Source organism: Miniopterus schreibersii (genome assembly GCF_964146895.1).
Source record: "Miniopterus schreibersii genome assembly, chromosome: 1".
NCBI classification, from domain to species: Eukaryota; Metazoa; Chordata; class Mammalia; order Chiroptera; family Miniopteridae; genus Miniopterus; species Miniopterus schreibersii.
Window position 1 is genome coordinate 178,142,447 of NC_138101.1, and position 22,410 is coordinate 178,164,856.

The 22,410-nt window shown below is 39.2% G+C and overlaps 1 protein-coding gene across 2 annotated transcripts in view; it reads left to right on the forward strand.

The window, feature by feature from the left end:
• Positions 1-210: 210 nt before the first annotated feature.
• Positions 211-22,410, forward strand: part of SLC39A9 (solute carrier family 39 member 9) — a 37,555-nt gene continuing 15,355 nt past the window's right edge. The window contains exons 1-2 of one of the 2 annotated variants that reach the window (XM_081151981.1): positions 211-1,026; positions 20,036-20,144. In XM_081151981.1, the coding sequence (XP_081008107.1) occupies positions 931-1,026; positions 20,036-20,144 (205 nt within the window). In that variant the 5' untranslated portion in view covers positions 211-930. The remainder of the gene's footprint in view (positions 1,027-20,035; positions 20,145-22,410) is intronic. The other variant, XM_081151982.1, reaches the window with a different exon arrangement.

A 22,410-nucleotide genomic window follows, 5' to 3' on the forward strand; every position in this document is an offset into this window, starting at 1 on the left:
CGGAACGTGAAAAATAATTTATTTTCAACACTCTTGTCTTCCGTACTCTCGTTGTTAAACAGACGGCTAAAGTGATCACCGATGTAGACAGTGGCGCAAGTCAGGTAACTGAAAGATTTCAGCAGCCCTGCTCCAAAATGGCGGCAGCATGAGACTCCCGGGCCATAGGTCGGTTGTTACCCGGAAGTACCTTGTTAAAGGAGGGGAGGGGAGGCAATCCGGAAGTGGATGTAATGAAGGGGTGCCACTTGGCGGCCATGGCTGCCGTAGTATCGGCGGCTCCGGGTCAAAGCCCAGCGGAGTGGAGTAATATGGGCAGCACCAGCTATAGGGCAGAGACAGCTTTGTATCGGATTCTCTGCTGAACCCCTAAGACCCTTCGTTAGAGACTTACAGGACTCCTTTCCTCATTCGAGACTCAAAGGAGAGTTTGCCGGGACTGGTGGGCTGGTCCCAGCCTGGGGGGGATCACCGGCAGGGTGCCCTAAAGAGCTAGGGGTGCCGGGAGAACGAACAAGTTCGCTTGGGTTTTCCTCCTTTTCCTGCTGCTACCTGCATCGTTGTCTGTGGGAAGAGTGGGTCCGTTGTGCCACCCTCATTCCGACCATAGAAGATAATCGTTCGCGTGTTTTCCCCATTGACTTTTCCCCATCTCTTTTAACCCACCGGAACCTAGTGACCGGCATCTGAAAACCCAGGGGCTGGGGACCTAAGGTTGCTGAAAGTTCTCTCTGGTGCTAATATCAGCAAAAAGGGGCTGTTCCCAGGTACGTTGAAGAGAAAGGTACCCCGTGAACACATCTGCTGTTGGAGAGGACGAAAGAACCGGAAAGCCCCTCCTGTTCTCTTGGAATCTACACACGCGTTTAAGAACCTTTTGAAACCACTGAAAATTTGTCCGGTGGTGGTGGGTGAATAAAGGAGGGCAGAATGGATGATTTCATCTCCATTAGTCTGCTGTCTCTGGCTATGTTGGTGGGATGTTACGTGGCTGGAATCATTCCCTTGGCTGTTAATTTCTCGGAGGTAAGAAATTCGCAATTTTTTGTCAGCTGTCAGGATGGCTGCTAGGAAGTAGTGACAGTTGTAAAGGGAAACTGCTTCCCTAACTGTATGTACTTGGGTTTGTCCAAGTACATACAGTTAGGGAAGCAGTTCCCTCTGATCTCAGAGCTAAAGGTCTTATTAAGGAAGACTGTCTTTTAAAAAGATGCGTAACATTTAATAATAGAAACAAACCTCATATACAGCATTAGAGTTCTTATTTTGGGTGGGTGGATCCACTACAGATCCTGGAGTACTCCCAACTCCCTGAAATTGCATACAAAAATTTGGAGCTCTGCATTTTCCTGGAGAGAGGCACCGTAACATTCTTTTGATTCTCAGAAGTTTCAAGGAATGAAGGTTCCGGATTGCTATGGAGACCTATAAATGGTTAATGTTGTTTGTTCATATGAATTAAAATCAATATAACTTCTCTTTGAGAAAATGAAGCATAGTATTTTTGGAGAAAGGTAGTTTTTTGGATACATGTATTAGGAAGAAGAAAAAGTGCTCTAGAAAACTTAAATTAGGGCCTGGCCGGGCATGGCTCAGTGGTTGAGCTTCGACCTGGGATCCAGGCGATCGGAGTTCGATTCCCGGTCAGTGCACATGCCCGGGTTGCGGGCTCGATCAATGACTCTCTCATCATTGATGTTTCTATCTCTCTCTCCCTCTCCTTTCCTTTCTCTGAAATCAATAAAGATATATTTTAAAAAAAAAAAATTAGGTTGTTCTTAACTCACATTTCCTTTTTGTTGTTGTTAATCCTCACCAGAGGATATTTTTTCTCTTGCTTTTTCTGAGAGAATGGAAGGGAGGGAGAAAGGGAGAGAGAGAGAACCACATGTGAGAGAGACACATCGATTGGTTGCCTCCCATACCAGCTCCTACTGGGGCAGGGAGGGAACCTGAAACCCAAGTACATACCCTTGACCGGGAATCGAACCCGAAACCCTTCTGTGCACAGGCCAAAGCTCCAACCACTGGGCAACACCACCCGGGCAACTCACATTACCTTTTAAAGAAGAGCATTAAAATGAATATTCATAGTTGTTTTCAAATCTATTTGCTTAGAAATGAAAGTTTTGTTAATGTGTTTTGACATTTTGGGTAATTATTATTACTTGAACAAACTTTAACTAAGTGGGGAAAGAAAGATAGATGAAAGCATTGTTCAATGAAAATGGAAATAGGTTCTTCAGGTTGCCATAAAGGGTGCACAGTGTGCACAGTGCTCAAGGATTTAGGGAGAAGAACTGCTACATTGGGGGAACAGGATTTCATGAGTATGACCTGGGTTCAGTAAAACATGCCCTGGTTTTACTGCCAGTCCTGAAAATGCTTTCACAGGACAGGGGGAAAGAGAATGGCCTGAAGTAGAAAGGAAAGGTATAGACTAGGTTGAGGTAGGCCTTGAAGATAGCCTGTGGATGGGAAAGGTGAGATGAGGCCAGATGATTTTGAGACATAGTTAAGCCCACAGGCAGATGGAAGGGAGGCTTGAATTGCTGCTGCTCCTTTTCCATTTCCTTTTTGTATCTTTATCCCTCAGCATCTAATACTAGCATTGAGCTAAATTTTTTGAGTACATACATTACCTAACTTCATTTTATTAATTAATTTATTTATTTAAAATAATATGTAATTCTCTTTCTCTCTCTCTCTCTCTTTCTTTCTTTCTTATTTCAGAGAGTGGAAGGGAGGGGGAGAGAGAGAGACATCAGTGATGAGAGAGAGTCATTGATTGGCTGCCTCCTGCACACCAGCCACCCTGCCATGTGCCCTGACTGGAAATCAAATTGTGATCTCCTGGTTCATGGGTCCACATTCAACCACTGAGCCACGCCGGCTGGACCCCTAACTTCATTTTAAAATTGCAACGAGATACAAATGAGGAAATTGAGACTCAGATTATGTAACTTGGATAAATTCATGAAATATGTTAGAGTCAGGGCTGTGTGTTGTGTTGTTGTTGTTTTTTACTTTTTTATTGAATTTATTGGGGTGACATTGGTTAATAAAATTATATATGTTTCAGGCATACAATTCTATAACACATCATCTGTATATTGTATTGTATATTCCCCACCCCAAGTCAAGTTTCCTTTCAGAGCTGTTTTTTTTAAATCTAGGTTTTTCAGACTCAGCAGTTTGTAGCTACTGTCCACTGTGGCAAAGGTAGCAGACTGGTAGCCCATGTACCGGATGTAGCTGGCAGACTTACTCTGTTAGATTAGCAAAGCATTTAAGTTTATTATTGTTGTTTTGTCTGTGTTCCCTCAAGACAACAGTTGGCTAGAGCTGAGTAGCGATAGATTTGTTGATGTACTCCTGTGAGGCCTGCTGAACTCCTTTCAGCTACCTGTCTGCCAAGTACTTTGTGAGCTGCTGTCCTTCCTCTCAAATGAACTATATTTTCTTATAACTACATTAGAATTGAATTGACATTAATAGGGCTGACATTTGTGAGCTTAAGTTGGTTCATATATTTAAAATTTATTGAGGTGACATTTATCAAGAATTATAATTCAGTCCTGGCCTGCGTGGTTCAGTGGTTAGAGCGTCAGCCCGAGCACCAAAGGGTGGAGGTTTCAATTCCCTGTCAAGGGCATGTACCTGGGTTGCAGGTACGATCCCCGCCCTGGTTGGGGAGCATGCAGGAGGCAACCTCTCAGTGAGTCTCACATCCATGGTTCTCTCTCCCTCTCTCTCTCTCCCTGCCCTCCTCTTTTTTTTCTCTCTCCCCCTCTCTCCCTCCCTTCCACTGTCTCTGAAAAGTAATGGAAAAAAGTATCCTCAGGTGAGGATTGACAAAACAACAACAAAAAATTATAATTCAAATAAGAAACTGAGAAAATTTCTTATTTCTGTAAAATGCTTAGTTGTTTTCCAATTTCAGTATTTTCTCTAACTATCTTGAGTGATTTTTGCAATATGCAGATATATGCTATTTTCTTTTCCACTGAAAGGAAATGTGTACATGAGTGGTATGATAAACCAGGCCATTAGTAAAGATAATTAGTGCATTATGTCATTCTAAATTGATGGTCCTGTGGTTTTTTCCAACTGTAGGTCTTAAAATGCTATAAATCAGCATTTGTAATATCTTTATTACAGCAGGAGCAATGCATTTTGAGCTGTTAGAATAAAATGAAAGTAATATATGTTGGAGACATTTTAGAACTTGTTTTCTATCTCCTAGGAATTAAGCATTTTTTCTAGATAAATTATACTATTATTATCGACCAAAGTATTGTGAGATTAGTGAGATGATAAATTTGTAAAAATAAACTTTGTTCATGAGTCTGGGAAGCACAATTTCTACCCTTAGAAAATAGCTCCCCAGATTCCTAGCATTTCTTAGGGATGAGTGTTATAAATAGGAAGACCAATAAACCTAATTTGTTTTACAGTTCACTTTCATTTACATGAAAAGATATGCTTTTTATTCATGTTCTTAAGCTAGACTCTAACCACTGAGCAACCCAGCCAGGGCAACCAGCACCTCAGTTTAAAACATGCAAATGTCTCAGCAACTTGTTTGTAATAGGAGAGGCCTTGCTGGGGCCTGGCATTCCTATCCATGAATGTTACATTTGCAGAGGCCAGGGCTAGTCCTCTAGTCTCCCTGCCTGATAGTGCTTTTCTTAGTATTTAACTTTATTTTCTTCATTATACTTATTCTCATTTTAAGCTGTGTTTTGTTTTTCATGTGTAATAGTTTTGTGTCTAATTACGTTAACTGATTCATTCATAGTAAATATTATTAGGGCTTTGAGTTACCACCAAATCAAAGGTTTTTGTCTAAAGAACAGATTTGTTCAGTATGCTTTTTTCTGGTATTTGGTTCATTTTAAAATAGGTTTGACAGAGTTGCACTTTTAAAGACTTTTGCATTGTCTGGTATGTTATCCTTTTATTCTCTTATGATCATGCAATAGATTTTACATCTGTTTGGAATTTGATTTCTAAATTCTAACATTTTAAAGTTTTCATTCTCTGTAGTTTACTCATTACTGGAAAGCAATCAGTAACTTTATGTCTTTTTTCAGATTATTTTCTTATAAGGTTATTGCTTCATAAGTATCTTTGCTTGATTAAGTTTGGATCAAATAAAATCTCAGTACAATCTGATTCAGTATTATTTTCCTGAAAAACTTTCTTTTCTCTAGGGTATTATATGGATAAACATCATTGAAACTTATGTGCACATTAGTATTAATAATAGTTATTGCTTATGGAGCTCCTTCTGTGCACCAGGCACTGATATGCATTATCTTATTTAAACCTCAGGATGAAACTGAGAGATACTTTTAAACCTCACCTTGCAAGTCAGCACACTTGGGGCTTGGAGAGATCACAAACACTAGTAGAGGTGGGATTAGAAAATAAGTCCGTTTGATTACCAATCCAAAGCACTTGACCATTAGATGACATTTCTTTTCCTAATGAACTCTTTGCAAAAAAGGAATGAAATGGATCTAAATTGGCACCTTTAGCTCCTCAAATTAGGAACTTTTAAAAAATATTCTAAAACCTTAAAAAAGGTTTTTTTGGAGGTTAGTAGCCTGAAATGTCCAAGTGTAATACATCTGAAGCCCAGTAGGAAAACAGTCATTGACATTTTGGAGTTGGAACAAAACAGCTGGTCATCTTCCCAGGCCATGATGAGAAAATTTTGGCTTACCCATCGGCTTAACCACAAATCTCCAAGCTGAAGCTGAGACCCAGGAGCCACATCTCCGTTTTTCTTAGTCGTTGCCTTTTCACTGAATTTAAGAGGCTCCAGAAACCTCAGTGGCGACCCCTTGTGGGCCTCGGTGCGCGATCACCGGTGGCGGGAACCAGGGCTCTAAACCACAGAGCCCATTTGCAGAGAAGACTGTGGGAAGCAGCTCCACGACCCAGATGCCTGGGGGTCCCAACTTAAGAATATTCTTAACATCACTATCATGTTATCTTTCACAATACCTCTTATGCGTTGTGCTTAGTGTAGCAGAATTGAAACTATAGAGGTAAGCAATCTTCAGTTAGCATTGAAGCCTGTAAGAAAGAACTGTCTTAAATGCCCTTTAAATTAACACCTGCCAAACTGGAATCTGAAGCAATTTCTGTTTTCAACTATCCAAGATTAATTTCACACTTTATATTTTCATAGTCTAGTCATTTTTAAATTGTGCTGTTTAAGAATTGACATACTTTTTGAGGGTAGAAGACCTGAAATGGATTCAGAATGCTTCTGTATGTGACAGTCTTAACCTTTCCTTTAATTGAAGAATTCAGATGTGAAACTTTATTAAATGATAAGGTTTATGATCCTCAATAGCTCATTTTGGAATTCTAGGTAACAAGTAGTAATGCTAAGTGTATTTTAATCCTCCTTGAATACTAATATCCAGTGTTTAACTTTATTGAAATAAAATAGAAACAGGTGTCAGTTGGTCTGGAAATTGAAATTCTTCCCCAATTACATGGATTTTTAAGTGACAGGGTTTGGGGGTTAACTACTAGATAATTACATCAAACTATTGCGAACCCTATATTTACCTGGGGGTTAATTTTCTATTAAGCAAAAAATTTTACTGTAGCTTCTGCACCTTGTTGTATATTCCTTTCATTAATTCTTTATGCATTTGACAAAGGCAAGTTGGGGAAAGAAGACAGGTGCTAAGAGCAAAAAATGAAAGTGAAATGGGTTTTATAGAGAAGCAGTTTAGCGTATTGCTTGAGAGTAAAGATTCTGGAGCTAGACTACCTAGGTTCAGATTGCGGCTCTGCCATTTGCTGGCTGTGTGAATCTGGGCAAATTACTTGAACTTCCTATGCCTCTGTTGTAAAGTAGGGATAATAGAAGTACCTACCTCATTGGATTGAGTTAATATATGTAAAGTGGTTATAATAGAACATGCTTGGCATAGTAAGTACTTAATAAATATTAGTTATTATAATAGAGATGAAGGAGAAGAATATTGTTAGCACCTCTCTTGTATAGAACTTGTTGATCAGAAACCTCATTAATCTAAAGGGCTAGAAAAGTCTGATTAGCTAAATAGCCTGAAGAGCAAGCGTTTTCTTGCTCTCTGCTGTCCTTGGCACTCACTTGGTTCCTGTATAACTTTTTATGTAATTACAGTAGGCTAGTATGCCAGTCATCAATTTATTGCCTCTCAGCTCCATGTTCACTCTCTATTAACTACTTTGTAAAAATAGATATGGGCCCTTTAAATATTTTTCCTTTGCCAAGTGACACAATGTTGAGCCTTATCAATAGAGGATACTGGAGAGGAAGGGGTTTTCCTTCTTAGTTCTGCCTGCTTGCTCAGCAGACTCCTAGACAGCTTCTCTGGCACCAGTTCCTTCATACAGGCAGCCTCTACAGTGTTCACCTTCCCCAGTGCAGGCTTCTGCAGCACATGTGGCTTCTCAAGCCTCCAGCTAGGCTTCTCCAGTGCCCAGCTCCTAGACTGCAGGCAGCTTTTCAAGCCCCTGACTCCTGCTGACAGTACCTGTCTTGGGAGGCATTATAGGAGTCTCTAGTAAGACATTTTACCATGAACAGCTTTCCCTGAAAGCCTAGAGTGCAGATTTCTAGCAAGTTCCATCACTGTGGCACCACAAAAACTTCTTTGCCTGTAATACTGTCACTTATAATAAGAAATATATATTTGGTCTTCATCCCTGATTTTGGCATGGAACATCTAACATCCTTGGAATTTCCTAAGTGATGAGCGCCGTGAAGGTGTCTTTAGTTATGTGAATGAGGTGACTTCTCAAAGGCCACTAGATAACCTAAGGATAAGGGCTGGTTGGAGGACTGGGAAACTTCAGTCCCACTGGGGAGGGAAGAGGGGCTGGAGGTTGACTTGATCTCCAGTGGCTAATGATTAAATTAATCTCACATATGTAATGAAGCCTCCATTAAAAAAACAACCAACCACCACCAAAAAATGGGGTTCAGAGAGCTTTCAGGTTGGTGAACACATGGAGGTCCTGGGGAGTTTCACACTTGGGGAGTACATAGAAGCTGTGTACCCTTTCCCCATACTTTGGCCAGTGCATCTCTCCCATCTGGATGTCCCTGAGTTATATCTTTTAATAGTGAACTAATGGCTAGTAAGTAAAATGTTTCTCTGAGTTCTGTGAGCCATTCTAGCAGATTAATCGAACTCAAGGAGAGGGGGTCATTGGGACCTCCAATATATAGCCAGTCAATCACAAACACAGTCGACAACCTGGACTTTTGACTGGCATCTGAAGTGGGGGGACTTGGGCAGTCCTTTAGGACTGAGTTCTTACCCTGTGGGATCTGATGCAGTCTCTAGGTAGGTAGTGTTAGAATTGAGTTGAATTGTAAGACCCCCAGCTGGTATCCCAGTGTTACTGGAAAGGGGACTGGAAAGAGGGTTGGCCTAAGGCTGGTGGTAGTGTGTGGGTTCTTGACTTCATGCAGGGAAGATTTCACAATACGAGTCCAGGTGATTTTGAGAGTATGTTTATTAAAGTTGGGGACAGTGAAACAAGGAAGGACCTAGGATAGAGGAAGCAACTGGAGAGAGCCTAGGCAGAGCTGCTTTGGCTCCCTAGAAATGCTATGGTAAAGAAGTGAGCTGAGGTGGGGCTGCTCTCAGCTCACTGGAGAGTCAAAGAAAAGGGGGCTTTGGGGACAGGTTTAGGAGGTTAGCCCAGGATAAACTGCCGCTGCCCGTTACTCCCCTGGTTGCAAGTCTTATGGGGTCCTTTAGAGTTTTGGAGATGAATTCCTGTGGAAGAAGACGGGGGAGGGAAAGGTGTGGGCCTGCTCCCAGGAGGGAGAACAGGAGGGAGAGGCTTGCTGGGTCCTTCATCTTGAGGGTTTTAAAGGCTGAGAGTTTGCCTGGCCAGGCAAGGCTCAGTGGATGAGCTTCAGCCTAGGATCCAGGAGATTGCAGTTCAATTCCTGGTCAGGGTACATGCCCAGGTTTCAGGCTCGATCCCTCGTCGGAGGCGTGCAGGAGGCAGCCGATCAATGACTCATCATTGATGTTTCTCTCTTTCCCTCTCCCTTCCTCTCCCTGAAATCAATGAAGATATATTAAAAATCAATCAATCAATCAATCAATCAATCAAATAAAGGCTGGGAGTTTAGGGGAGATCTTAGGGGAGGTTCTAAATAGAATATTCATCAGCTTTTCCAGGTGCCCCCTTTCAGGGTCATGGTATCCACTGATTGGTCAGCACCAGGGCAGGGAGTCTAAACCTCATGATCAGCAATATGCCAGGGGAGGAAAGGCCACTCGGGGGGGGTAAGGTCCAGCACCACTTTTGCCTGTTGCTAGGCACCCGGAGCTTTCTGCCCTGCTGACCTCCTTTATCTGGTTGTAAAATGCTTGGCCAGTTTGTACAGCTGCTCTGCCTCAGTTTCCCCATTCCACTTGCCAGGGAATTTTCCTAGTTTCTTACCTGCCTCACCAGCATTACTTGGTGTGGGGAAACATGCCCCTCACACGTGTCAGAATTGGTCCCAAAACCTTTCACTGCCGTTCGTTGAGCCCAGCCATGCCTTCTCCAGCAGGGTTTACACCTCAGCTCTGGTGGGATTTCTTTGAGCACTCTGTCTGGGCCCTAGGGTAGTCACTGCTCCTTTTATATGATACTCTTATATTCCTTAGAGTTCTCTCTTACAAGCTAATTTCTCATTACTTCACTCCCCAGTTACGGTTCTTTATATTAAATTTTCCCTGTTCAAATTACTTTATAATTTCTCTTTCTTGATTGGACCCTAATACAACTAGGTAATGGGTCATAAGATCAAATAACTACTGAGGCTAAACAGTGAATCAGGCCGGGAGTAAGATAAAACAGTTAAAGTTTAATCAAGATATGTGGTAATGCCCTAGCCAGTTTGGTTCAGTGGTTAGAGCGAGGGCCCGAGGACTGAAGGGTCCCGGGTTCATTTGCAGCCAAGGGCATGTACCTCAGTTGTAGGCTTGGCCCTGTTCAGGGTGCGTGCAGGAGGCAACCAATCCATGTGTCTCTCTCACTTCGATGTTTCTCTCTTTTGTGTCTCTCTTCTTTCTACTCTGTCTGGATAGCAATGGGTAAGGATTAAAAAAAAAAAATGTGGGAGTTGGCTATCAGTGTCAGTGCCTGGGAGTCATTAGGGAATAGTGAGAACTGTGGTCAACTGAAGAGCATATGCCATTTGATGACACCAGTCCTGCTGTTGCCAAATCTTCCTACTTTTCAGAAGCTGGAAATAATGGATTTTTACATGAAACAACCCATGACTACATGATTTCTAAGCTCTTTAAAAACTAGAAACAGCAAACTAGAAGGGATAGGGGAACAAGTAAAGTACATAACAAAAAGGGGGAGACTATAAAGCATTTCAAATTAGTACAAAAACTTACAAGTGCAGTTGTTTAGAACCACTTAATAAAGGGGACAACATCTCTGTTTACATAGGGGCCATTGTGCTCTCTAGTCCAACCACAGTACAATATTTAATGATAATAATAGCTGCAGTGTCAACTTAAGTGTTAAGTTCTGTGTTTCTCTTAGCAGTAACCTTGGAAGGGAAAAATTCTTGTCCTGTTTATAGATGAGGAAATTGAGCCTCAAAGTTTACCAAGTTCAAAGTCTCTATATAGCTTCTAATTAAATGATCATTCTGTTTTTTAATAACACCTGGTTATATAGTAGAAGCTCTTTGGAAAATTTAGAAAATATGATAATGGGTGAAAGAAAAATAAAATCATCTCCTATCCCACTGTCCAGTGAGAATCACTAGTAACATTTTTGTTTTCTTTCCATTCTTTTTTTTTCTGTGTATGCATTTTTAACATGGTTGGTTATGTGGCATATGTATAATTTTACATTCTCCCTTCTTTTACTTGGTAGTATATATAACATAAGCATTTTTCTTTATTTTGAATGTATTCTACGCATTTTTTTTTTTTTAATTCTCACCTAAGGATATTTTTTCCATTGCCTTTCAGAGAGAGAGAGGGAGAGAGAGACAGACAGACAGAGGAACATCAGTGTGAGAGAGACACATTGGTTGCCTCCTGCATGTGCCCTGACCGGGGCCAGGGACGAGCCTGCAACCGAGGTATGTGCCCTTGGCCAGAATCGAACCCGGGACTCTTCAGTCCACAGGCCAACGCTCTAACAACTGAGCAAAACTGGCTAGAGCTGTTCCAGGCATTTTTAATGCCTGCATTACACTCATTTATTTTATTGTGCACTTAATTCGTTTTCATAATAGTGTTGAATGAGTATTTTTGTGTCTGATGCTATCACCATATTTCAGATAATTTCTGTAGTGGTAGAATGACAGGATCAAAGGGCATAAATGTTCTCAAGAAGGTTCTTAATCTATATCACCAGGGGTTTTTTTAAATGTGTTTTTCCCCCCCAAAAGTGCAAATGACACTGTAGTCTCACTAACATTGGGTATTATCATTGTTAATTTTTAAAACTCTGTTTGCTAATTTGATAGAGAAAAATGTATTTTTGTTATTTTAATTTTCTCAGTTGAACATCTTATATATTAATAACACAATATTTGTTACTAGTGTTTTCCCAGGTTCTTTTCCAGTGGGCTTTTGTGTTTGTTTTTGTAGTCACATCGAACAGTCTTATGGCATTTCCATTTTTGTTTAGTTCTTTTATATTTAGAAAGGAGTCTTATACAAAAAGAAAAGGAATTAGTTTTGTTTTCCAAAATTGGAGGAAGTAGCATTAATAAAATATTGCTTGTTATTACCTCTATGTTAAATGAATTAGGAAAGGGGAAGCCTATTTGATGCTGGCAAAATGGCAGATATCATGGCGTTGTTCACTTGAACTTGTAGCCTAGTATCTGGGTTTTGTTTTGTTGTTGTTGTGGAGAAGGGGCTTAGAAGCTCTCCTCTTCACGCATGCTACTGATGGTGTTAAAGATTAGCAATAAAGGCAGTTAACTCTGTGCTAAGTGTGCTAATATCCTACTCCTACATGATGATAGTAGTAATAGTAGTCATCATCTCAGCTCCTTATAGAGAAGGACACTGAACTTGCTCAGGGTCACACATATGCTACCCAGAGGCAGGAAACTTTTGACGTCTTGTCTCAGTTGTAAGGAGTTGAAGAGCAAAGTTCATATTTGAGTTTCCTTCATTGCCCATTACTGACACTTAGCAGATAATGTAGTTAAGTTGACATTAGGAAGTATCTCCTTGAAGCAAGTTTGTGAGAATATGGAGAAAGCCTTTGTTGCTTCAACAAGAGTTCTCTGTACCCTATGTTTCATCTTTTCAGTGCCTAGAGCTTTGAAGGGATCAGTTTTATAACAAAAGATGCATCTTTAATTTTTTAGGAAACTACAGTTGATGATTTCAGTACTAAAGTGAGCATGGTACAAGGGGGGTTGAAATAAACTATTTTCAGTATTAAAAGCTTTAGAAATTATTTGCTTATACTTAGTGTAACCAAACAATTTACCGACTGTTTCTGTGAACAAGGAAAGAAAAACCACTTAACTATCTTGGTGTCTGCCGGAATAAACTGACTTCAAAGCTGCACTGATAGTTAACGGCAAGGAGTACAAGCTGTTGCTTTAAATAATACGTCTGGTCAGTCCTTTGGCTCAGTCAGGCTGCAGCTGTGAAGTTGTAAGATGAGATGCATAAAACCAATGCATTGCACAGTTCATACCTCTCTTGGGCAAATATTTCATTCCTCTGACAGAAGCCATCGCTCTGGGAACGCACTTTTCATCTTGAATTGCACTTGGAATTTGTAGTTTTTCCTTCAGATACACCCTTTTAGTGATTTACCATAAGCAAAGGAGAGACCCTGTCAGCATTTTAACTGTGACATACACACAGTTTTGAGATTGAGTCCCAAGTCGTGAAGTTGTATGAAAGAATACAGCTATACAAATAACATGGAGCCATGTCTGTAGTGCTTAAAATAAGTCTGATTGCAAATAAAATGATTTAGGTAGTTAAGAATTTTTTAAAAATATATCTCTATTGATTTAAAGGAGATGGGGGGAGAGAGGTAAAACATCAATGATGAAAGAGTCATTGATCAGCTGCCTCCTGCACTCCCTTGACAGGACTGAGCCTGCAACCCGGGCATGTGCCCTGACCGACAATTGAACTGCCATCTCCTGGATCCTAGGTTGATGCTCAACTTCTGAGCCACGCCCGGCCAGGCAGTAGTTAAGAAATGAAAAACAAAAACAAAAAACTGAAATGACAACCCATGACAATGATGTTTATTTTTTTGACTACTGATTCTCTTCATGAAAACTGTTGTCTGTAGTATTGGTCACTGTGAGGTTAGTAGACATTTACCAAGCTGATAAAAGTTAGATAAGATAAAAATGTTTTATATCACTTTGCTGAAGATTGAAACAGTGGCTGAACATGTTTTGAGCTCCTTGCCAAAATAGATGTCATTTAAGGTATTTGCATTAATGGGACAAAGGACAACACGTTTACTGTGATGGAATCCTGTAGTTCTTTATTATAAGTACTTGAATAAGCATAAATTCTAAATCAACCACTGAAAATTCTTGATATGATTATACTTAGAAGGAATATGTTTAGGCCTATTTTCCAGCACAAGTATTCTAAAGAGGTTCCACTATATTCATTTATCTCTTGATATCAGGGCCACTGAAGTGGTGGGTACCAAGTCCCTAGTGCCTTCCATGGTGCTGGGCATTTAATTCTTTTTGTGTGTGTGTGTGTTAATCCTCACCCAAGGCTATTTTTTCCATTGGTTTTTAGAGCAGAAGGGAGGGAGGGGGAAGAGAGAGAGATATGAGAGACACACATCGATTAGTTGCCTCCCACACATGCCCCGACTGGGGCCAGACATCAAACCTGCAATCCAGGTATGTGCCCTTGACCGGGAATCGATGCTCTAACCACTGGGCACACCGGCCAGGGCAGTTCATTCTTTTAGTAAATACTTAGGGAGAATCTGTTGTGCACCAGATACTATCCTATAAACTACGGGTTCAGCAGTAAATTCAAAACAAAAATCTCTGCCCTCACATAACTTAAAATTTTGGGGAAAGCTATTACAGGGACATAAAAACACAGTGTTCAGTGGATGTTTACCTTCATTTGGTAAATAACTGTGCTGTACTTAATTTCAGAATAAACTGAAAGCATAATACAGTAATTTTAGCTCACATTGCTTTCCTCCAAGGAAAAGATGATTCACTCATGTTTACCTTGATAATCTCTTCCTACAAATTCTTATATTCTTTGTTTATAAAATTTGCGTATTATAACACAGTTCATGCTTACATTGTAGATCAGGGTTTATAGACCAGTAATATTTTTGAAATTGGGCAGATAGGGTTGCCAGTTTTTAATTTTGCCAAATAAGGACGCTAAAAATAAAAACTATTCTCATTATTTTTTAAAAGAAAGGATATTTTCAGATGAAAAAGTAGGTAGGACAGACGTAATCTCAGAATGAGGAGGAGTCCTCTGCATTGAAAAAACAAAGCCTTGTGGAAAGCACATCACATTGTCCTTATTTCTCTTATTTTGCCATGGCCCTTTAGAAACTATCAATAGAGTACAATTATAACTAGTTAAATTTTGGTTTTCGTCTTGGTGTTGCTCAAGGATTCTGCTGACTCTCACTATTTAAAGAGGTTGTATGAGTGAGTGTTATCTTTTTTCAGAGGTAAATTTTATATGATGCATTGTATGTGTTGTGCCATGTGATGGACATTGTCTTGGAATGTACAGGGCAGCAGAGTGCAATGTCAAATCAAAATATGCCTCTACCTTTGAGTTTCCATCTATATATTGAGAAAGGATTATTTCTTACATTTTCTTCTAGTTCTTAAAAACTTGGATTCTATTTTGATAACTTTGCTAGTTAGTTTTTTTAAAATATGTGTCTAAAGATTAATAAAAATTTTTATTCTGTCTTTCTAAAAATTTGCATCAAACTCCTGTTCATGTTCCTTCAGCTTAGCATTTAATTGTTCACACATGATTAACAGTGTAATTTTATGACTATGTGTTCTAAAGATTTACCACTATCTGTAATGACATTAGCTCCATATAGAGATTCAACTATTTTCTAGTGTGCAAGGGCCTTTGAGAAATTCTTATGAAATCTGTTGCAGTAGATAATAGTGAAAATTTTTGGAGAGACTTTTAGTATTCTGTGTAAACCTCTGACCTTGGTTTTAAAGAGCTGCCATGAAGAAACTGTTAAAATTGAATCGTTTTAAAATGAATCCTTTCAGAGGTTTTAGCTGAGTAAATTTCTACCCAGGAAAATTTTTTTTTTGGTAGGTAATTTTGTAGAGTAAAAGGTACAAATCTTAATACAGTTTGATGAATTTTGACAAATGTATGGAGGGATAACTCACATTCCAATCAAGATTTAGAACATTTCCATCATCCTGATGAAACAACCTGGTGCCATTTTCCAGTTAATCCCCCCTGTGTCCCCTCACTCATCCCTCCTGCCACTGTTGAGATTTCTGTTGTCATAGATTCATTTGGCCTGCTTTTAAACTTCATGTAAATGAACACATACAATATGTATTTTTTTCCTGTAAGGCTTCTTTCATTCAAACAACAAGATAATGTTTTTGATCATTAATGTATTTGTATGTAGCAGTAATTTATTTCTTTTTGTTACTGAGTACCATTGCTTTGTGTAAGTATACACAATTTGTTTATCCATTCTCCTATTGATGGACATTTGATTCAGATAAAGCTTCTAGGAACATTTTATACAAGTTTTTTTTTGTGGGCACACATCTTCATTTCTCTTGGTAAATGCCCCAAAGTGGAATCTCTGCTTTAACTTTATAAAAGATTGGCAGTTTTTCAAAGTGGTGGTACCATTTTATGCTCCCATCAGCATTGAATGAGAGTTTTAGTTGCTCTGTATACTTGCTATCATTTAGTGTTGCCAAGTCTTTTTTTTCCATCCTCATTGAGGATATTTTTTCTTCAATTTTTTCATTGATTTTCAGAGAGTAAAAGGGGAGGGAGGAGGGGGAAAGAGAAGGGGGGGGCGGGGAGAGAGAAACATCCACTTGAGAGAGACACATCGGTTGGTTGCCTCCCGCACGAGCCCTGAGCACAAGCCCTCACCATCCAGGAATCGAACCTGAAACCCAAGTAGGTTTCCTTGAGTGGGAATCAAACTCTCGACCGTTCAGTGAATGGGCTGATGCTCTAGCCACTGAGCCACGCTGACCAGGGCTAGTGTTGTCAGTCTTATGAATTTTAGCCATTCTGGTAGGTGTGAAGGGATGTCTCATTGTAGTTTAAATTTGCATTTTCCTGATGACTAAATGATGTTGACTAAATGAAGCCTTTTCATGGGCTTATAAGCCATTCATATATCTTTTGTGAGGTATCTGTTCAATGTTTTACCTATTTTTCATTGTTTTAAATTTTTATTTTACTAAGTTGTAGACATTTTTTATATTTTGAATACAAGCCCCTCATCAGTGTCTTAGGTTGGGTTTCCAGGGAAACAGACTCTGACAAGGAGCTAAGGCATGTGGGAAGTTCACTGGGGAGTGCTTTTGGGGGTAACACCTGTGAAAGAACGAGCAGGATGAAGCGATGAAGTTGAACAATAGTTCCGTTGCGGTAGTGCCCTCAGCTCGCCCCACAGCAGGCTCTGGAGCTGGATAGCCCATCAGAGATATCCTGAATTAAGGCAAGGGGATCAGGCTTTGCACCTCCCTCCAGATAACCCAGTGGACTAGTCAGTGGATGCGGACTGCCCAGGGAGAGGGAAGTCACTTCTCTTTGGCCCAAGGTCAGTTCCTTAGAGGGATTCATCTGTGAGCCATCAACACTCCCAGCAGCTGGAGGAACAGGTGTCTCTGAACTGAAGGGGGCTGATGTGGACAGTGTTACCACAGCATCCACCCCAGATATATGTATTGCAGACATTTTCTTCCAATATGTATTGTCTGTTCATTTTCTTAATGGATCAGCAAACATTTTAAATTTCGTTGAATTTTTTTTCTTACTGTGTGTGTTTTTGTGTACTTGCTAACAAATTTTGCCAACCCAAGATTGCAAAGGTATTCTGTCTACATTTTCTCGAAGTTCTTGAGTTTTAGGTTTTATATTTAGGTGTATAATCTATCAAGAATTAAGTTTGTATATGATGTGAGCTACCATCAAAGTAATTCTTGAGGACAGTCAGCTTTTTCTCTTTCAGGTACATCATCACTTCCCTTAATTTGCAAGAGCAGGGGCATCTTTCATTTCCATTGCCCACAGTAGAGCATAGCCAAAATGCTGACAGGACAACTGTCTAGCAATTTATTCATTAGTTTGAATTGTGCAGTTCTGAAACTCAGTCCCTAAAATGAAACGCTGTGCTCAGTCCAGTTCAGTTTTATCATTTTTTTGTCCTTCCTTAGGAGTAAAACTTTACATTCATGAATTTTTTTTTAAAAAGTGACTTTATGAGTTGATTGGGGAGAATGATTAAAAGATTAATTACCCTATCACTCCACACAGAATGGAGCTGTTTCTCCGTCTTGTGTTGTTCATGCTCTGAAAGTTTGTCTGAAATGAATGCTGTGATTAGCAACATTGGTGAGTTCAGTAACTTGGAAAAGGCAAAGACTCTTAGGATAGCTCAGTATTAAATATTAAAATAGTAACACCAGTTGTTTGTTTTCGTTTTTCTGAAATGCTTTAATCACTTTCTTCTGTTTCCTCTTATATCTTCACAAGACATCTCGAAGTATTGTTACTTTACAGGAGAAAAGTTGAGGTACTGAGTTGTTAACCACGTTGGCTATGGAGTCAGTTGTATCTCCCACGCCAGTGCCCCAGCCACTGGATGCATTCAGAATACTCTCCATTTATTAGTTAATAATGGCCATCCTAAATGTATGAAGGGCTCACCTGGCCTGTGTGCTTGGATTGTGGGGATTCCTCTCTTGCTATATGGCAAGTGTTAGTTGGTGCTGACAAGCAACTGTAGTTCTCTGGTTTTCAATAGACACACAGTTAGCTGTAGATCCCTTCCTTCTTCCCAAACGAGGAGGGAGTATATTTCAACCAGCCTTTCAGTTAAGAACTCATTTTCCCATAAAGACTACATATATAGGGTGTCCCAAAAAATGCATACACACACTTTGAATCATTATAAAGGCGATGCTTATTAAAATACATTTCATTTTCAAAATTGAGCTATCAGCTATTAAAGTGTGTATACATTTTTTGAGACATCCTGTATATTTCCCCAGCTTCATAGACACAAGTTCAGTAGTACACCAGAGGTAATACAGCCACTATTATTTCTGCTAACCTCATAAAGGAAACTAAAACAGAGAAGTGAAGTACGTGATATACCATTAAATTATTGAAACTTTTTCATAAGCAGCATACATAATTACCTCATATAGTTTTTAATGTCATTTTTTACACTGCTAAAACTCCAGGAAGCCATATAGGCTGCACCATTGCTTCAAGAAATTTTGAAACGTAATCCTTTTTATTGTGTATATCAGATGGCAGTTCTCAAAGAAATCTGAATAAAAAGAAAACTTGGGATTAAGTTGGATTAAAACTCTAGATCATTTACCTCATTGCTTTTGATGACGGTTTTTTACATGTATCAAGTTGTTTGTCTTCATTAAATATCTGCAGCTTTTTGTATGTCAATCATACCTCAATAAACGTTTTTTTAAAAGACTTTGGAACATTTTAATATTGAACTAAATACAATTTTTTGTTGTGTGAGTAATACATGTTCATTTTAGATAAATTATAAATGTTTTATAAATTATGTTGTAGCCCTGGCCAACATGGCTCAGTGGTTAGAGCGTCAGCCTGCACACCGGAGGGTCAAGGGTTCGATTCCTGGTCAGGGGCGCTTACCTGGGTTGCAGGTTCGATCCCTGCCCCCAATCAGGGTGCATGTGGGAGACAACCAGTGGATGTGTCTCTCTTGCATCCATGTTTCTCCTTTCTCTCTCTTTCTCCCTCTCTTCCCTCCCTTCCATTCTTTAAAAATCATTGGAGCCCAGCCGGGCGTGGCTCAGCAGTTGAGCATCAACCTAGGATCCAGGTGATTGGGGTTCGATTCCCGGTCAGGGCACATGCCCGGGTTGCAGGCTCGATCCCCAGTCGGGGGCGTGCAGGAGGCAACTGATCAATGACTCTCTCATCGTTGATGTTTCTCTCTCTCTCCCTCTCCTTTCCTCTCTCTGAAATCAAGATATATTAAAAAAAAAAAATCAATGGAAAAAATATCCTCACTCCTCAGGTGAGGATTAAAAAGAAAAAAAGTTATGTTATAAATTATATTTACATATTATGTTTCTAAATTATAAAGAAATGTTAACATTTAGTTTACACTTGTACTTACATAAATACTTTTTGTTAAAAATACAAAAACCATGTTGTCTGCCACCAGCTTTTTCCTCATAGCAATACATTATGACTTTTTATAGCCATAAGTAGACCTATATCATAATTTTTAATGGCTGAGTTTTATAGTACTGTGATGAAATTTATTTAGCTAATCTCCTTTCTTAGACATTTAGGTTATTTTAGGGTTTGCACTCTTAATAAGTGTAGCGGTCATCTTTGCATAGTGATTTCTTCCTTAGGGCAAATTTCTAGAAGTGAAATTGCTAAATCCAAGAATTCACATTTTGAGACTTTAAATCTAAATTGCCAAATTGTGGTCCAGATAGGTTGCAGCAGTTTACATTCTTTCCAGTGTTAGACAAGTATGCTCATTTCTCCCTATCATGGATAGTAGACAAGTTTTCCTACATCATTGCCATCTGGTAAGTTTTAAAATAGCACCTCCATGTTTTTAACTGGCATTATTCATGAAACTGACCCTTTTTCATTTTCACTGGCCATTGTAGATTTTGGTCTCACAAATGAGCAGAACTCACAGTCTTGATTAGATACTTCAGAAACTTTTTTTTCCATGCATTCATCAATCTTTTCAACAGTTTCTTTTATTTTCTTTCCAGGAGCGACTAAAGCTGGTGACTGTTTTGGGTGCCGGCCTTCTCTGTGGAACTGCATTGGCAGTCATCGTGCCTGAAGGAGTACATGCACTTTATGAAGATATTCTTGAGGGTGAGAGGGAAAGGCCTTCTTTCAGATATGTTATTGACATTGAGGGTTGAAAGGAGCTTAATGATATTTTTTTCTGAAGTAGAATTGATATTTGCCATAAAAGTCTACCCTGAGAAGAGTTCTTAAAATATATCTTTTGATATCTTTGACATTGAACACATCCTTAGCAGTTTGTGATTTGAATGCCCCAATTCATGAGTAACATTTAAGATTTATTTGCAGTAATGCATGAATTTCAGGCTTTCAAAGTATGACTGACCTTTTTAAATGCCTACTCAAAAACTTCCCAAATCCTACATGATAGTTATTTTCAGTGTTTTTTAATTGAAAAACTATGTAGATATACACATTTGGATTTAAAGACTCTTTATAGTAAACTTTGCAGATAATTGGTGACGACCCCTGCAGTAAAGGACAACTGAAAAACTGAAGAGGACTCTCCTGACGCTAATAACAAGCAGAGAACAGTATAGCTGTGTGAGAGTAAATGCCGGACGGTCGGCTTGGTTCACTCACCTGCGAAATAATTTGGTCCTTCACACCAGCTTGAAAACATGACTTGATTCAAATTTGTGATTCAGCAAAATCAGGTTACTACTTGTCATGAACCTTCACAGATACCTGTGAAGGATTAGAAAGCAAAACTTTTAAATTGGTGAGCTGAATCTTCTAATGCCAAGAGTCTACTGGACTTTAAGAATAGTATAAAGAGGTATGCACCTTCCAAATTTTGTGCTAGATACCCTATAACAAATAGTTTTTCAGATCTCAGTTGAGGAAAAGACCTGTGTCCTTTATCCAGAGTGGTGATGCTCTTATACCTGGGGTATGCATGTGGGCATAGTGGTAAAGTGTAAGGATTTGGGGGATCTTACTGCAAAATAAGACTGAGGCTGAGGATTTGTCAGCTTTAGGGGGAGAGAAGTAACCAATCGGAAGCCTTGGAGCAGTGGTTTCCACTCTTTTTGATCACACATCCTACTGGGAAAAAATATATACATACACTATTCTATTGATTTACTGTGTACATTATAAAACACATGGCTAAAATTATAGAAAAATGTAAAGTATGAGATTTAAAGTAAATATGTATTGATCAGTATTTTCTTTCATATCCCAGTGGGTCAGCCTGACTTTTTCTGGGTGTGATTATTGCACTGTAGTGATCAGATCCTGGTGTACTAGGAAACAAAAAGGGGGAAAGGAAAAGAAGGGAAGGGACTTCCCTCCCCACCAATACCTCTCAGCAGCCCCTTTTCTTGGTCCTTGGGCCAGAAGGACAGGGTTTCTTTTTGCTGCCTTCTCTCCTCATGATATTGTTACTTTATGTAGTAGTCTTCAGGTACATTTTTTGAACACTTTTTGTCTTAATCAGTACATGATTGCGGCTATAGTGGATTTACTCCATTTGGACCAGCACCAAATGAGTCCCATCATTCTTTATTAAAAGTAAATACTAATACTCCACTCTATTAAAAAATTTTGAGGTAGCTCAGCCATGATACTAGCTTGCTTAAACTAAACTGTCTACAAATTTTTCACATCTCTCTTCATACTGATGAATTTAGTCACAATCATTTTCGTCTCTGCTACTTTATCTTTTTCTCACCCCACCTTTTCCCTCTCTTTATTTGTATATCAAACGAACTTTTCTCTAAACTACAAGAAAGGAGTTTGTTTATATGTTACAACAGCCTATGGTTTAGTTCTTCCGTGGACCTTGCAATTATGATAATTAACATTTTTTCAGAGCCCAGTATACCATGTTAATTAACTGAGTGTTCTGACACTTTAATAAGCACTATTAAATACTAATTTATGTAAAAAGGAATCTCTCACATGTTCTTCTCATAATTATAGTTCTAAAGCCACTGGAATTAGGTGATTATCATCATTCATGTGAGAAAACTGTTTTTTTATAGAAACAATTTTTAAGAACACAGTTTCTTGAGTACTGCAGTGCTTGTTTACTGTGGAGCTAAAATTTGAAACCACCATAATTCTTTGCAATGGGTTTAGGAAGGCAGGCTTTTGGGTCAAAGATCTACATATAAATGTGATGTATTCGTAAATAGATAATCATCAAAACTGTTGTCGTCAGGAATGATTCAACAGTCCCACTAACTTCTCCAAGAATGCCACATACCAGATTCTTTAGAGAGGTACATTTACCATCTTATGGCTTTTCTTTTTTTTTTTTTTAGAAGTATGTGTCCATCAATTTACTTTTTTTGTCTTTATATATATCTTTATTGATTTCAGAGAG